The 17852-nt window shown below is 38.9% G+C and overlaps 1 protein-coding gene across 1 annotated transcript; it reads right to left on the bottom strand.

The window, feature by feature from the left end:
* Positions 1-8695: 8695 nt before the first annotated feature.
* On the bottom strand, positions 8696-17315 carry UFM1 (ubiquitin fold modifier 1). The gene is made up of 6 exons (XM_048295156.1): positions 17243-17315; positions 17096-17152; positions 16314-16371; positions 14163-14202; positions 13754-13786; positions 8696-10052 (listed from the first exon to the last, which is right to left on the bottom strand). Coding segments are annotated over exons 1-6 (258 nt in total). The 5' UTR covers positions 17245-17315; the 3' UTR covers positions 8696-9984.
* Positions 17316-17852: the final 537 nt, after the last annotated feature.

Here is a 17852-nt window from a genome sequence, read left to right as displayed (position 1 = left end):
AAAAGTGTCTGTCTATAGCTCAGTTCAGCCCTTGAAGGAAACAGGTCAAGAAAGAAAAGCAAAGCTCTTCCAGTGTGACGTCTGGAGTCAGGGAGCCCTTATATTACATTTACCACTGGGGAAACACGCGTTCTCTTAGGGGTGGGGAGGAAGTTCTGCAGTTTACAGTCCTTCCTCTGTGATGTGCAGAAGGGATCTACATTGGGAATATTAAGAGATGAAGCAAACAGAGTTGGCAAAGGACCTGGTCTAATGTCTTCCTTCTCCCTCATATCCCACACTGGTTTATGCATGAGACAAGGGCAGGTATTCCAAGTGCAGCAGATGGAAAGCAGCCATAACTAAAGAGAAGGCTTGTGTATCAATTCTCTTGCCTGTAAATTGGATTAAAATGTTAAGTTAGCATTTCATAGTGGCAGACAGCTTAATTGCTATAGAGTTTTCTGCAACAAATGCTAACTCTCAGTTTGAGCTACTCAGCCACAAAGCTGAAAGTTAATACAGGTTGCCTTCCACAACCCACTAATAACAGGAACGCTGCTATTCAACAAACCACAGAGCTCTGCAAAGTGGTTTGTTTAACAATAGCATAAGTGTGCTGCTTAGTGGCAAGATCAAACACAGTAAGAATCCACCAATTTGTGCACCCCTGCAAGGCACGCATTGGATGAAATGCATGGGCTGTACCCTCCAACAACACAAACCCTGCATTAGCTCCCACATTTCTGAAGGGAAGGCAGGTTTGCACTGTATTTGGGGTGGGATGGTGCCAATCTGTCACATTCTGCTCCCCTTATTCAAGACAAGCTGACCTTTGCTCAGCAATGAGTGGATGGAGATGCTATTTAGCAGGAGAAAAGGCAGTGCATGGGGGTGGGGGCACAGTACCAAAAATGTCAGGAGTTCATGCACCCATGTTTAGAGATTTCAGTATCCTATTTCAAGATATGCAGACATTTGGATGATGAGCTCCCTCTGTATTTCCACCTCCTTTTTTTTCCTAGATCAGGTCATTTCACCCAGCCAGTCTCCCACTTACAATCAGAAAACTTCATGAGAGGTTCCCTCCCTCCTCAGAACAGAACAGTTCTGTGCATCTGCCCAAGAGAAGCCCCTCAGTGCTGGAGAAGGGTCTTTTCTCATAGCCTCCATTAACACAAAAATCCTATGTCCCTTACCACAATTTTTATAGTCTTTTGCTGCAGGTATGATTATTTTAAAATGCCTGAAACATTTTCTTATGCTCTGTTTATTGTCCTTCTCACCACTCTGCATGAGAGCTGGCTGTAGCTGTACTGATTATCAGCTGCTGTAGTTAGCAAGGAAATAATATATGGTGGATTTGTAGGATAATGGGATTAAAGTATGCTTTAAGAACTATTCCAGAAGAAAAAAAAAAAAAAAGAAGAAAAGAAGAAAAGAGAAGATATACACACCAAAAAGTTAAAAACAAAGAGAAAACTACAGAGAATAATAAGGCACAATAGCACTGGGTTTCCCAGCTAACACAACGGCCTTGCAGATCTCAATCTTTTGAGTAACACAGACTTGGTTCTGCTGAAGCAATGTGGAGAATATGAAAAAGCAGACAAAACTAATTTCATGTTTGAGTTGTCCAGACTGATATGTTTCCAGAATACTGGAGCCTGTGTTCTTCATGCCAGATTGTTTTTTTTTTTTCTTTTTTGGCGAACCTGTATTTGGTGTAGAAGAGACTTTTTCAGCTACCTATATTAATATTCTAGCATGTCCTCACACACCAAATTAGCCCTGGTGCCAGGAAGAGAAAAAAAAAAAAAAAAAGGTATCAGCTAGACTGGGGATTAAGAAAGCAAAACAGGCAGGAGGATTGTTCAGCAATTCCTAACATGCTATCCACACAGACTTCTTTAACTGTGCTTCATTAAGTAACAGAAATCAGGACTGTGGAAAGGTCTCAGGAAAAGAAGGGAAAAATGGAATTCAAAGAGCTGTGATGGAACAAGGCTCAAGATAATGACAGACAATCTGAATTGGATTAAAAAATAGTAAGAAGAAATTTATTAAAAAGTAGATGGGAAGAGAATTCTAAGGAAAAAAAAAGCCATTGGGCACTCAAACAGGCTCCCCAAGGAAGTGGTCACAGCACCGAGCCTGACAGAGTTCAAGTATTTGGACAGTGCTCTCAGGCACATGCTGTGACTCTTGGGGTTGCCCTGTGCAGGGCCAAGAATTGGACTTGATGATCCTTGTGGCTCCCTTCCAGCTCAGCATATTCTGTGATAAAGTGTGAAAATGGCAGCATAACCTAAGTGAAAAAAATCACCTTGGAGTAGAAAAATTAACATCTTTAAATGTATGACACAAGAAATTAATTGAATTGACAGAGTTATTTATAAGATTTTAAAATAATTTATTGCCTGAATACCTTTGACAGGAGTTTAATTAAAGCACAATCTACAGAGTTTTTCTAGCTTGGTTTCAAACAGATTCTTAAGCTGCCTATGTTTATGACCAGCAGTACTGTGGGTAGCTAGGAAGCTCATAAAACCAATGATCTGCAGGGAACAGGAAGTATCATCTTCCCCATCTGTGCTGGTTCATGGTTGTTTTCTGTAAAAGCTTCCCTCACTGGAATCCATCTTAGCTGAGCTAGCAGTTCACTTAGTGTAAACTTATCGACCAGGCTTCTCCTATAGTCTGTAGAAACAGGCACCTACAGGCACTGGTCCCATCAGTTGCCCTAGATATAGACTTAATTTTTGCAAATTAAAATTGAGCTTGTTTGAAACTTTCTGGTCTACAAAACTTCCAGAGACTTGCAGTGTATTTTAAAGAACCACCTTTGCAGAAACACCTTCTAGTACAGTTAGAGTTATTCTTGCCTTATTCTTTAAATACTGCAGGACCAATAGTTAAACCAGATCAATTTTATTCAGCCTTTTTCAGCTTTGGATCCCTAACAAATTTCCCGAACAGTTTTAGGTCCCTTTGGAAATTCTACATATGTAGAATATATATATATATAATTCATGCAGGTCAACAACAAAAATAGTTGAAGAATTACTGTACTACAGAAATTAAAATTCTTTGTACATAGTGTTCTGCATTAAATCAAATGGAATAGTGCTGACACTTCTTCTGGCAAACCAAAATGAAGCACAGTGCATTTTGGTTGCAGATCTTCCCCATCCATAAGACTCTTTCATTTTTTAATACTAAAAAGTTCACATGAACTCAAGTAGATGATCATACGTATTAATGATATCATAACTGTTTATTTGCCACCTCACAGTTCAGGGTTCTTTCTCTTTCTTTTTGGACAGAATTGGTGTTTCAGTCCACCATCACTAAATAATCGAAGTAATTATTTGTCTTCATTTAGCTTTACACTGGAACATGAATTGCAGTACAGTGCACAAGATTTGGGGTGCAGGGACATGCCTCACTCATACCAGGGAAGCCTTACTAAAACTAATATTTGAGCACTAATAAGCAGGAATTTGATTTGCATTAAGTTATCATCAACTGTCAAATGTTCAGAATAAAAAAGCTGTCAAGGATTTCATTAAAATAATTTCCACTAACCAGCCAAACCCTGAGTTAAAACATCTTTATGAATATCTTAGTTTTGTGATAAACACTAAAGGCTGTTACAGCCTTTCCTTGCCATTCTAATTTGAGGTCATCAATCAATGCAAGCATATCACAGCAGCAATTTAATAGGTTTCATTTTCCAGGTGATCTCACTTTTCAAACTAAAAGTAACATTTGCTTTCAAGGCACAATAGGAAGAAGAATGCATACTTTGATAGCTGCCACTTCCAGGATAAAGTGGTAGAGTTACAGGTTTTCTTTCAATTTCATTTTAGAGAACTAAAAATACCTGATAACTTCAACTATTTTTAGAATAGAGGATAATTTATGTATTTGCTATGCTTCCTTAGGTGCAAGGACTTTCCCAGTGTAAACTGCATTACTTTAATCATTTAGACATAAAATAGTCTGCACTACTGCAATGACAAAAGACATGATGTCTCCAAGTGAAGTATAATTGATATCAGACAGGTGACTGTCCTGAACAATCAAAATTGAAAGGAGGATGTTTCTTTAGAGATGCTCAGAGACAAGTCATCTCTTCAGTACATAACTGGAAGTGTCTGGAATCAGGGTAATGGCATAATGACAGGGTAGTGGTCACCAACAAAAATTTTGAGAACCACAAAACTGAAATGGGATATCAGGTTTTATCAGGCTCTGTAATACCCACATGCTCTCATTTTTAGATCCTCTTCATTTTTTTTTCTACTCCTCCTTAATATTTTTCATGGCTTCAAAATTTTCTGACATTATTAAGTTCTTCTGGCATGTCAGTAGGGCAGAAGATATTTAAGTCTAATTTACAAAAGCACATGGCTAAAATTGCTTTCCTGTTATTTAGATGTTTAGATGTGGCACTTAAAACTTCAGCAATCCCTGACCCTAAGGTCTGAAGATCAGTGGAAGCTCTCCACCTTAAATTTCCATGACCATAGGATGACAAATAAAAATGAAATGCATAAACTTCAGACCAGCTTTTAAATGACAGATTCTTGAACGTGAAGCCCCATGGAACTGACTGTCCTGCAATGCCACTTCAGAACAGACGTCTCTTGGAGGGAGTTGGAGCTGTCCAAAACAGAGTCATGAAATAAGAATGATGAGTCCTTGAGCTCACTGTGGATACTCTTTGTGCTATACACACATATTCATCTGGAACAGCATTTAGTCAAGGAGTGGGAATTAAATGAACCTGGCATAAATAATAAGACCATTTGATTATCATTGTCACCTACAATGGATCCCATAGACTATGAAACAGCTGGCAAGATGTACTGCGCTCTTGTTCAAGCGCTAATAAGCAGCTCTGCATGGGTGGCGCTTTGCTGACATTGAGTGCTTGTACAAACCTTCCCCATTCGTGCTGCTGGTAAGGATGCCTGGCTGCTCTTTGTTAGCCAGTATTATTTGTATACTATTCAAGAGCCCACAGCAATGGAACAGAACCCTGTCACAAATTAATGGGTCTCTACTAACTGGAAATGTCAATGCAAAAATGAATTTAAAGATGTTAATTTTTCAAGCAACATGAATCGCCTGACAGCACTTTATTACAGCAATGCTATTTCCTCCCTCCCCCGCCCATGGCTTAAAAAGCTACTGCAATAAACATCAGCCGATTAGCTACATCCAGCATTGCCTTTTTGTTTTCAATTTAAACATAAAAAATTTAATTTGCAAAAAGGCTGAGAGCTGCCTGGCCTAATGGAAAGCACCTGTGCTCATGGCAGGGGGGTTGAAATAGGTGATCTTTCAGGTCCCTTCCTCAGGGGAGGAGTTACGAGCACTGCTTAGGTCAGTCACACATGGATATATAGTCAAGGTCTGCATAAACCCAGCTTGGGGCAGAAGCAGCATTTCTATTTCTAAACTCTAGAAAAATCATAGCACGAAGTTTGGCCCATAGTAAAAATTAACAGCACTTTGGCAAAGCAAGCATGCAATCAAAAATATTAAAAACGACTTTGCAAAGAACAGATGTGAAAAGCAGTTCAAAGTAATGCCTGATGCTTTTAAGCATTAGAAGCATGCATCAGTATTAATACCAAGCTACTTATGGTCATCCCTAGCAAGTGTTCCCTAGATGTGGATATGCTTCATAGGTCTATTTGTTTCACATTTACTGTCTTACAAATAGCCCACAGCTCTTCAGTTGAATTTCTAAGATGTTTGATAGCAAACATTTACTAAAATCTTGTGGCTTCTCCTATAAGAAGTCATACAGTGTGAGCCTGGAATTGCAAAATGACCTCACGACTCAACAGGTAATACAAAGAATATTCCCCACCCTCTTTTCTTTTAATTTTAAACTTTTCATCAGACAGCAATGGATTTTTATCACAGCCAAGTCTTCTGAAGATAAAAGTGCTGCACTTCTTAGTTCACACTACACCTTTGAGACAGAATTCCACTGGGAGAAGTCCAGTTATTTAATGGCCAGACTGTTCCAGACTTACTTCCTATCAAATATCATGAGCAGTGAAAGGGATTCTGGACAGTGATCTCACTCCCACCAGATGAGGACTACTTTCAAGGTCTGTAAACAAATTTATCTATTGTTCAAAATCAAAGAGCGATTCTCTCCATTAAAATTATCAAAAGCCTCTAGCGATGGTATAGTTCTTACACACATCTGGTATTTCTCAGTAGTGAGAGTCACTGTTCCTACTCATAGCCTCAGGATTTTCTTCATAATAGTAAACAGGAGCACCTGCACATGGTCCTTTTATTAGTGGCTATTTGGGTGCATTCAAAACCCTTCAAAATCTGCTTGCCAGGAACATTTAATCACTTCAAAGAAATAAAGGAGACCAAATCCATACTCCGAAAAGATTCAGTAGTAGAATCTTTTGTTTTCCTCCTCAGTACACACATTTTCTTCTTTATTTGTAAACAGAACTATTTTTAAGCTGGCAATGCTTTCTGTAAAAAATTACAAGCCTTCCTCACACGACCACCAAGGGCCTGAACCTGTTGTAAAAGGATAAAAATTGCAGCTAATTAAATTACATCAAAAAGCAGTTTTGATTTCATGCACAAAAGTTGTTGTTATTTTGAATAAGTCCCTGGGAACCTTGTTACATGTGTTAATCAAGATCAAACAAGACTGAGTGGACAAGTATGTAACATACAGTATTGAAGGGAGGGGGAAGTACCAGTTGGGGAAGGCATTCATAAAGGTTAATGTTAGCCCCTGCAGGTTAATGCATCAACTGCTTTCTTTAGCCAGTGAGGAGATAAAGGCTTCTCAGAGAGCCATTCAGAACTGAAGATTCTTTTAGCTACTCTGAATCTCTCTGGAGGACTTTAATAAGTTAAACTTCAGAAGCAGCCTGCAGAGATTAGCCTCAAAAAGATCACACTTACCTTTGTGAACACTCACCAGTATTTACCTTCCATCAGTGGCTGAAATTCACTACTGAGATGTTCTGTTGGGTATTCTGTATTCAGCTCTGAACACTGTGCATTGCACACGGACTGAAGTTCACCCAGCTGGAGCTTAGCACTCCTGCTACAATCACTGGAACAGTATCCACAGCGCTGCTAGGACGACTGCAGCATTGAGTTTTCCCAGTGCCCCATTAAAGTGCTGTTTGAAGGCCACCTGCATGCTGCCATACAAAGGACTGCTGTGCCCCAGCACCTTCAGAATACACTCATTGTGCAGTCCTGCTGGAACAGCTCCTTCTCTTACTCCGACTGCTCCTCGTATCACTGGAGCAAGCAGTGGGAGCTGGGCTTTTATGATCAAGCTAAACACAAAGAATAAGAATTCTCAACTTTTGAGACCTACTGTCAACAATTTTTATGAATCTTACTTAGTAACAACAAGAAAGGACAATGGCCTTTTCATCTCAAACACAGAATAAAGTTGGATTTTGTGACAAGAACACAGGAAGAAAACCATACTGCTGATAGAATTTATTATCAGGGCCATTTTCTAACTTCTCCCATTCTACTGTACTTCATCAGAGCATTGTGCTTTCCTCCCTGAAAAATGTCCATGATATCTTTAAAAATTCTATCAAAATAATACTTCTATGATCTTGTATAAACCAAAACAACAATAAGAGATATCTGAAAGTTTTGGTGGGACTTTTCACAATTTATGCTTCTGCCAATTTATTTTTTCACAGAGTATCTTTGTAACATAAATCAGCCATCCTTTTATAAATGTAAAATACAGAAAAAAGACCCTTCAAATTGACTTCAGCAAAGGTCTGACAAAGTGAATCACAAACAACACAAATCTTTTGTTTAACACCATTCAGGTTATAACCAGAGCTGACAACACAACTGCCAGGCAGAGTTGATTTCCAAAGTACACCATAAAGTATGGACAGACAGACCAGTGCAAATGTGGGAGCACAGCATTTCCACAATCTTCTAAAAAACCCCAAGCCCTAGAAACTTAAAGTTTCCTATACAACCATATACGAACATGACTTAACAAAATCAACTTGCAAAGGTCAAGTCAACTTGCAGAAGATTGCTAAATACATTTCAGCACTGAAATCAAGTGTCTTGAAAAGCCATGTTCAGATTTTAGAGGCCATACTGGGACAAAGGTGTAATGAACAGAGTACTAAAAATACCAGTTATTTTTCCAAATGAACAAATTCTTAGCATGTTACATAAACTACCTGCAATGCAGTATGTCAAACAAATACTTTATGCTGTGTTATAACCTAAATAACAGTGTTAGAAATGTTAGCCACCACATGAAATCATTTTTATATAACCCTCAATTATATAAACATCGGAGCATCCTAGTTTCAAAATGCATTTAACCGTGATGGCCCTTCAAAAACATTGCACCTTTAGACAGGAAAAAAAAAGATTCCTGTTTGTTATATTCCAGTATCAGGTGCTTTGTCAAGCATTCAGTCAAGAGATTTGCAGCTAAAAATTACCAGCAATTAATTTCGCTCATCCTAATTATATTGTGGCATTAGATTAACAAAAACTATGTACTTTGCCCTTTGGGGCAGTGTTCTGTAGAATTCTGCATACTAGCAATCTTTTGGCTTAAAATGAATCTCAAAGCATGTTGAATAAAAGCTTAATGGGAAGTTTTTAATTATCATCAAACTTTAAGAATATGAGAGGAACAATGTTTGCACTTTTTCATATAATTGTTTATTAAATAGAAATACAGAATTTTACAATTTATCTTAAATTTGGAAGCTGTTTATAGTCAAATATTGATTTCTGAAGTGTTTTTCTCTATTTCCTCAGCTTACACCCACTCAGAAGGGCATTTTATACTTCTGCATTACCTGACACATTATCTGAACATCTTTCTAAAGCACGATGATTGCACAGGACAGTTGTATTTGTGACAATATTCATTTAGCCAAGCACTACAATACCCATTGTTCTTTCCATTCAACTCAGTAGAACAGAAAAAAATGCAATATGGTAAGATTTTGCCAAATACATTAAATTACAACGTAGATAACCAGTTCAAGAAAAGCAGCAATTTCTCTACTTAAAATACACAACTGATAGTGTACACCTGGCAATTTATAATCTGAAGACAAATATTTCAGTGAATTCTATGATGTTTTCTATGTAACAGGCAGTAACAAAACCAAGACTTCTGGAAAGAACCAGTGTTAGTTTACTTAAAAAGGAATGACGTATTTGACCTGTACCTACACATTCCCAAATTACATTGCAATCCTTCTCAGCTGATGGCACTTCATGTGAAGAGACTTGGTCTCATAAATTCTTGTAAATTGAGTTTAATTTAACTTCACAGTATGTCCGAATGAAGTCTTAAAACACAGAAACCTCTTGTTTTCTCCTGTATCTCAAATACTTGCAGCAATTAAATCTTAGAATTACTTTGGAACATTTGGCAACTGTTTACTTATTTGAGTAATGAACTCCTGAAATTTCCCTTCTACTTGAGCTTAATACTTGAGCCAGGTGAAAGCTGTTCCTCTAAACATGGGAATAACTTTATTAAAAAAAACACCGGGAAAACCCCCAACTTCTAGCACACAGTAGGAATAATTTCTTTGTAGCAAAATCATAACCCAATTCCCCCTTCCACGAAGTAGGCTCAACAATATCCAGTATTTTAAATACCTCTTGATGGTGGCTGTGTTTACCCTTGTGGTGTCAGTAACACCTATAGAGAAGCCTGTCCTTCTTGCAGCAACATGACATGCAATTAGCCTGTTCTTCTACTAGTCAGGGAAGAATCAGTGTATGAGTTAATATATTTTAACAGGAAAATGATTATCTCTGTTTCAAAAAAAAAAAAAAATCAAATCCTGGGAAGTAATTTTTCCTCGCTTTAAAAAAGTCCAATTAATTAGTTGCATTTTGGAGTTCCAAAATAAATAGACCTCTGCTGCACAGCAACGTCACTTATTCCCCAGCTTTCAGAAGATGTTAGGAGCTCCCAACTCGATCTCTGGGAATGAGCCGTAGATCTGAACCATGCTTTAAAAACACATTTCCTAAACAAAGAAAGAAAACAGGATGTATTACTAACCAAGAAAATACAATGTTACCTCAATAAACACGTTTAAAGGATAACAATGTTAAGTCAGTGTTTAACAGCTTCATAGTAATTCCTCTTGACATAGCAGAAATAAATTTTTCATGTTTCCATGGAATTTTATCATGCTCCTCTTTTTCCAAGGAGCTCTTTATTTTAAATAAAAATGCTAGACCTTGCAAAGTGTAGCCTTTCAAACTTTGCAGTTTCACACTTGAATGCCTGATTTCACTTATAAGCCATAAAAATTTGAAGAAAAGAAAATGAAGTTTTAGTTTTCCATAATTATTTTGTTATCTTGAGGTCATTCATGCATTCATTCATTTTTAGCTCTCTCCTTGGTTCAGTACTTATCGACTTCTAACTTCAGAACCTCAATTATACCTTCCTTTTAGGAAGGTTCTCCAAACAGGCAAGCATAAGTTAGTCTCATTTTAGCATAAAAATCCCTTTCAGCTTCTTATTTATTACTGTATTTTCTTAATCATCATAATCTTTACATAATAAGAAGACATAATAAAAAATTAGAAGTTTCTAATACTTAGACGCCTTGAATATTTTTTTAATGTATTCAGGATTGTCATTCAGGCTGCTATTTTCTTCTGTTACATGTAACATTTGAAAATGAAACCACATCTCTAAGTGATGTATTATTTAAGTAATACATGGAACGTTTACTTTTTTACTTCATACTATTACTGCACAAAATACGACTGTATGTGATTCCTTATTCAACCTTGCATTAACTTCTAAAACAGAGTAATTGTATTTCTCTCCTGAGCATCCCATTCCAGGGATGTGGAGTGCTCTCACAAATAAAATTAAGATACTTGACATCCATTTAAGTTGTTTGCATCTTAGAACAAAGCTACCCTTTTTTTGAACTCCACTTCTCCAGCATGTGGATCAGGATCAAAACCATCGTACACAGTCAACATAATGACCCTTAGAAAATCAATTCAAAAGAACATGTTATCAGAAGACATTCTGATTTTACAGATCTGCCCAGACCATGTACTGAAGAGATCTATAAAACCCACTGAATGCAAACCTGTCTCAGCAACAAACTGGAGAACTGCTTACTAACCTTACTATCCTAGATGGAAACATCCTATTGTAATGGCCATCATAAAATTCGTAATGTTTTGAAACAGGCCACAGCTGCATCTCATGGAGACAGTAACTCACCTCACCTCAGTCTATTTCCATCACTAATATCACACTGGTTTTATTAAAATTATGGCATACTATTCCCAGAACTATCAAGGATTTAAAATTGAAATCAATACAGGGATTAAGTGTTATGCCTAGCTCTTTCAGCTTTCATTTTCCCTGCTCCATGAAATCATGTAAGGAAAATGAAAGTCATACTTGAGTGCTTTTTTTCAGAAAGGAGAGGAAATCGTGGAACAGTACAAAACCTCTGAAATCCCCAAGGATTACTAAGATTTTATTCCTGTATATCTTATTTTGGAAGTTTTTGAAGACTTAAGTAACTGTTCAATCTGCAGGAACTCTGATATATGAAAAAAAAATTTAAAAAGAAGGGAAAAAAGTAATTTTATTTTGAGATACCAAATAATGAGGCTGAACAGAAGTTTATACCTAAATTATAGATGTTTACTTGTAAACTGAGGAGGGATTTTGGTCTGAGCACTGGGTTTGGCGTGGGTTGTATTTTGCTTGTTTTGTTTGGATTTATTTTGGAGGCTTGTTTTGTTGTGGACTGGTTTGTTTTGGTTTTTTTCCCAGTTGAGAGCAACATCACACAGCATTGCCAGAACACCTATGTTAAAAAAACATAATCCATGTGCCTAATATTACATCTGGAGAATAAGGCAGTGATGACAACATTTTGCATCTAGATGCTTTTGATTTACCTGTTTCTTGATTATGAGATGCTGTTTTATACTACTGAATAATCCCTCAATATTTATAAGAGCTTAGGAGAGGTAAAGCAAATCAACTGGAGACGTGAATTCAATATGCACAGCTGCAAGTATAATGAACTACTTTATGGATGCTTTTGCTCAGCAGTCAAGTAGTTCTAAATACATTTACTTTAAAGGATTAAGCTACAGCTAATTTGAGCTACATAATAAAAAATGAAAGCATACTGCTGAGGAAGAGAAACAACCTAAGTATACCTTAAGCAATTTTACCATTTTGCCTAAGTATTCTTCAGTGGTCATGTGAAAATGTGGCTTTATATGTGGGTGATGATCTAGTAACTACACTAAATTATTAGATCTATTATCTGTTTTTAATACACTTGATCATGGGATCACGATGAGGACAGCATCAGCTGAGGAGTCTGCCTGAGGCACTACACCTGTGAAACCATAATCCAGGTGTCCGAAGGCAGGACAGAAGTCTCCAGTGGAGCAGAAAGCCAAACGCTTATTTGATCTTCATTTTCAAATGTTGTTAATGCAATCACAGATCTCAGAAACATGTCTCTACACTTAAATGGTTTCTTTTACAACTTCAAGAAATTCCCCAAACTAGTGTCAAGCAACTGCTCCTCTAAACATCAGATACTGTTCTGTGCTCTGCAAGGATTTACTTTATACTCTAGTTTACACAGCTAAGTGTGCTGATAATACCTTGTTTTTGTGTTTTCTTTTTTCCTGTGGTACCTTCAATAATGACTGGCATTCAGAGGGCATAAATGAGAGAGATAGATGGATGCATGGATTTCATGCAAAAACCAGAATAGCAGCAAGTCTCTACCAAACATTCCTCATGTTTGCAAGCAGGGGTAAAATTATTCAGTTTTCACTGCATGACTGGATTCCATAAGCACCAAAGCTGTTTTTATTAGTACCTAGTAGGTGAGAAATGTTCATAACTTTCTATCAGGATACTCTGTTCCACTCTCTTCTCTAATGGTTTAAGATTAGACTACTGTAATTATTTCCCAATTAGTTTAAAAGTATAGCTTTTCAAGAGCAAGTCCACACAATCTGCTTCCAGACAGCAGACCATTATTGGTACATATCTGTACTATGTTTCCATGTATTTCAGGAGGTGACAGGGAACAGCCTCACACTTTTCTGTGACAGAGATAAATGCTTCTCTCATAGCCAGCCTCCACATTTGAATTCAGGGATTTCTGACATGGAATCCCTTGGTGAGAACAAGAGCTACCAGCAAGAACCAAAGAATGATTTGATTTGGAAGAGACCTCTATGACCACCTAGTTCCAACCCAACTCTTCTAAAAACACACCTTCCACAGCTCCTGGAGTTCCTGCTCTAAAACTCTTACTTTTTTTAACATACCTCATGAGAAGTGCTGCTAGAACAGCAATTACTACTGAATTAGATATAGAGGGGGGAATATAGCTGTTACTTGTTACTGCAGTAGCATGTATTACAGTATTGCTTTCAAACTGCACATTAAATGCAAAGCTCTGAAGATCAGAAGTCCCTCACTTTTTCACAGAACTAAATAAACAAACACTGAACAAAAAGTTCAAACACTGTTCTTTGGATTTAACATTTTGCACCCTACAATGACTAGATTTTAACTACTGGATAATGCCCCTCCCATTTAAGAAGTCAAAACCCAAAATGTAATACAACCCCAAGTGCTATACATTAGACTGAAAGAGAAATAACAAGTTTTAAATGCTGGGATTCATATACAGTAACTTACCTGCTGTCTGTGCAGGATTTATTCCTATACCATCTACAAAGAAGGAAAGAAAGAGAAAAAAGAAGATGAAACAGACATATTACAACTTATTACATTAAACTTGCAGCTCAAAAAACATACCAACAAGATACCACTATTACATCAGGTCATCATGCAGCTATTTCCTATAGCTAAAAACAGTCTTAGCATGGGAACTGACAAGAAACCTTCAGCTATGTATTTGGACAAAACTGAATTAATGGTTTAGTATCTTCACCCCATACATAAGAAATTTAAATAATGCTGCAATATTATTAAATTCAATTTACAGTACATAGAGTTTGTGAAATACGAGACAGTGTTGATTTTATCAATAACCTTCACTGCAACTTCAATACAAAAACTATTACAAAATAAACGATATTCTTACCGTTTGTTATAATGGCACTTGTTGCTGCAGGAACTTTGAACTAAAGGAAATAAGAGTACGACAAAATAGCATAAGAGACATAGTTAAAGCAGAAAATATATGGGTAATATTAAATTATCATTTTAGCTTGTTCAGGTACATAAGAAATGAGAAAACAGTTCCTTCAGATTTATAGATATAGTTAACAATATTTAATGGAAATGGATGAGTATTCTACTAGTAATTCCACAAATGTAATGGAGATTTTTTTCTAACTACTGTGCAAGTGTACACCTGAGACATGTACCAGGTAGCTCGAAAAGATGAAGGAAAAAAACCCAGTAGATACCACACACTGTAAAATCAATTTTTTTCTAAGTAGGGCAAGTCTGGTTATGATTTGGCAAATTTTAAGTCTCTGAGAGATATCTCAGTAGAAACTGGCTAAGGCTAGATAGCCAGAATTTAAATCCTTCTCTGCCCCAAGAGCTTTAATCACTGAGAAGATAATCCACTTCCCCAGGAGAACAAGTAACAACTTTGCCCAAATTTTGATCATTTCCACATATGTTTCATTCAGGTTCCATGAAACTGGTTCTTGAATCACAACGCACTGCATAAGGTAATTTTAAGCTATGCAGTTCAAGGAACAAAAAAAAAATCATGTAACACGAAAATTATCTCTCATTCTTTTCAATGCCAGTTCACAAAGGGGCTTCATTCCCGGGGAAGAGTTTAACAATATTTTTTTTGCTCTTTGTTTACAAAGCACTTCATTCTGCCTGGTCTCAGAGAGATGCAAAAAGCTTCAGTGCTGATCCATAGTCTGAGGTCAAACAGTAAAACTCCCATAGATACTCAAAATATACCAATTAAAATAATGGTTTCCTAAATGTGAATATTTAAGTCACTAATGATTCCCTAAATCCATTTCTCAGATGACCCTATCACTAACTAACACTGTGGTTCCATGAGTAGGTGAAGTTAACAGGTTCAGTGGCAACCCCCACCAGAAGTGGCCCCTCCCTTTCAACAACTCCAACTACTCAGTCACACACTCATTTCTGATGCCTCATACTTGTTTCTTAGACTTTTCAGTCTAGGTCTCTATGTATCGGTTGTGTGGGCACAACCATATCAGTTCAGAATAAAAATAACTGGGGAAAAGAAAACATAGTAAAACCCCCCAAATCATCAAATGTCTTTAACAGCATGCAATATTCTGCATAATGTTCTCTTCAAGTAAATTTACAACAAAACCAATCCACAACCTCCCCCCACAAGCTCTGTTTCCTCTAAGAGCTTCTGTCACATCTGTGGTGTAACAGTAACAACATAAGGAGACTCAAGACCAGGGGTCCATTATCCTTCCTAACTATTTTATTACAATGCTCAAACAAAAGAATTTTCAATAACCCAGAATTTCCCAGGTTCTCCTGAAAAGACAGAGGGGGTAACTGCAAGAACAGACTCTCAGCTCAATTTTTTGTCAGTGAGATGAAGAGAGCCATCATGCACTTGATCTTACTGTTTACACCTGGTGAATGCCTCTTAATCTTTGCACGCTTAACCTGAAACAACATGATACATCTCTTCAAATACATTATGTGAGCAATTTAGACACCTAATGGTATAGGATTCCATGTGAAAGACCAACACACAGAAGCCAAAGAACACAGTTTTTTGAATTTATCCCATATGGCTGATCTCAATACCTTCCACAATCATAAACCATGTGTCTTCCAAAGTCAGAGATTACTGGAACTGAATGTAAAAAGAGTTTAAGAGTTTCCTGAATAATGCTAAAGAATTTTCTTGGTATTCCACATAAGAAATTTTAATATTAAGTATCCAATAGCAGTATCTTTAAATTCTCTCCACTTCTCCACTGTCACAAATTTTGACATCACTGATATAAAATAGTTTAATTACAAAGAAGAACAGAAAGGACCTCAATGCCAGCTGCTGATGCATAATTTGTGCAAGGATCACTAAGTTTAGGATTCTGCAAGTTCTGTCAGGCCCCGACTGAGGCCAGTAAAGCTTTTGACCACCTGTATCCAATAGCAGTTCCTTCTGTTGAATTAACCACTGCATTTTTACCATTAAAAAGGCTTTCACTTTCAAGAACATGCAAAATGTTAAAAACCAGCATCATCACTCTCTACTTACTTCTTCCGCAGCAAATTTGAGGACGGCTGTGAAAGGTGTGTTCTCAGGCACGCTTAACCTGAAATCACAACACAAGTAATACGTGGCTGCCAAAACAAGCCGAAAAGTAACTTTATCTGCTATTAAACTAGTAATTGAAACTTCACTTTTACCAATGGCAGTACTTTTGCCAAAGCTGTGCAACCAGTAATCAAGGGGAGAATAGGTCCCTGGTGGGTGTCAGATGCTTCAAGAGAAGCATTTTTAGCAGAAAATGAGAACACCTCTAAGTTTCAGCAGATGGGGCAAATCTCAAGAGCTGTGGGACTAAGCTCTGTAGCAATGTGCTCTCCAGGAGAGGACCTGGCCTCAAGCTGTGGCAGGGACGGCTCAGGCTGAACATCAGGAAGAATTTTTCACTGAAAGGGTTGTCACACATTGGAACAGGCTGCACAGGGAAGCGGTGGAGTCACCATGCCTGCACATGTTCAAGAAAAGCCTGGCCCTTAGTGCCATGGTCTGGTTGACAAGCCCGTGATCGGTCAGAGGTTGCACTCATTGGTCTGGGAAGTCTTTTCCAACATGAATGATTCTGTGACTGTGGAAGACGCGCAGGGCAGTGGGGCAAAGTGGAAAAGCCCCAAGAGCAGGGCTAACTACAGACATCGCCCGTCATTCCGCACGGAGGGAGACAACCGCCGCTCCCGCTGGCGGAATGCCCGCCGGGATGGCCATCAGAAGCCATTCCCGATGCGCCCGTTTCACTTCCCCGCCGCCCCACGCAGCGCCGGCCCTGCACTCACACTTTGTAAGGCAACCGGGGGTCCGAGGTGAGCGTCACTTTAAAGGTGACCTTCGACCTGTGGAGAGAGCAGGGGGTTAGGGCTGGGTGAAGGAGCGAGGGGGGCTGCGGGACCCCCGCTCGGTCCCTCCCTCCCTCCCTGACTCACATGGTGCTGCCAGGGCCGCCGCCGCTCCCACCGACACGTCAGCGCCGCCCGCCGCACAGGGGCCTCCGCCGGCCCTGAGCTGCCCGAGGCGCGCCTGACCACAAAGGGAATATAACATGCCCCGCCGACCCGCTGTGAGGCAGGGAGCGGCCGTGTTCTTCCGCAGCACCTCACTAGAGCTAGGAAAGGGAGAGGCGGAGAGGTGGGCGAGACGCAGCGGAGAATAGCGGGGAGGGTTTCTAATGAGGCAGTTGTAAGGGCTGTCCGCGGCTGAGGTAGGACCCCGGAGCAACTGCGAGCCGGCGCTTCCGTAGGCGCTGGAGGGAGGCGCGGGCGGGCCCGGGAGCGGGGCGGCTGCGGTCGCACAGGGAGCGTGTAGGAGTGCGGGGTTTGGTAACCGGAGGCCCCGTCTGCAGTGCTGTATGCAGTTCTGGGCTCCTCTACAAGAGGCAAGGAGATCCTGTAGAGGGTCTAGCGCAGGACCACAAAGATGATGAGGGGTCTGGAGCATCTTACGGGAGAGAGAGGAGAGCTGGGCTTAGTCAGCCTGGAGAAGGAAATGACTGAGAGGGGATCTCATTAATGCATATAAATACCGCAAAGGATAGTG

This window comes from Corvus hawaiiensis, chromosome 2 (assembly GCF_020740725.1).
Source record: "Corvus hawaiiensis isolate bCorHaw1 chromosome 2, bCorHaw1.pri.cur, whole genome shotgun sequence".
Lineage (NCBI taxonomy): Eukaryota > Metazoa > Chordata > Aves > Passeriformes > Corvidae > Corvus > Corvus hawaiiensis.
The sequence above is the reverse complement of the archived record's forward strand: the minus strand, read 5'-3'. Positions and strand labels throughout refer to the sequence as shown.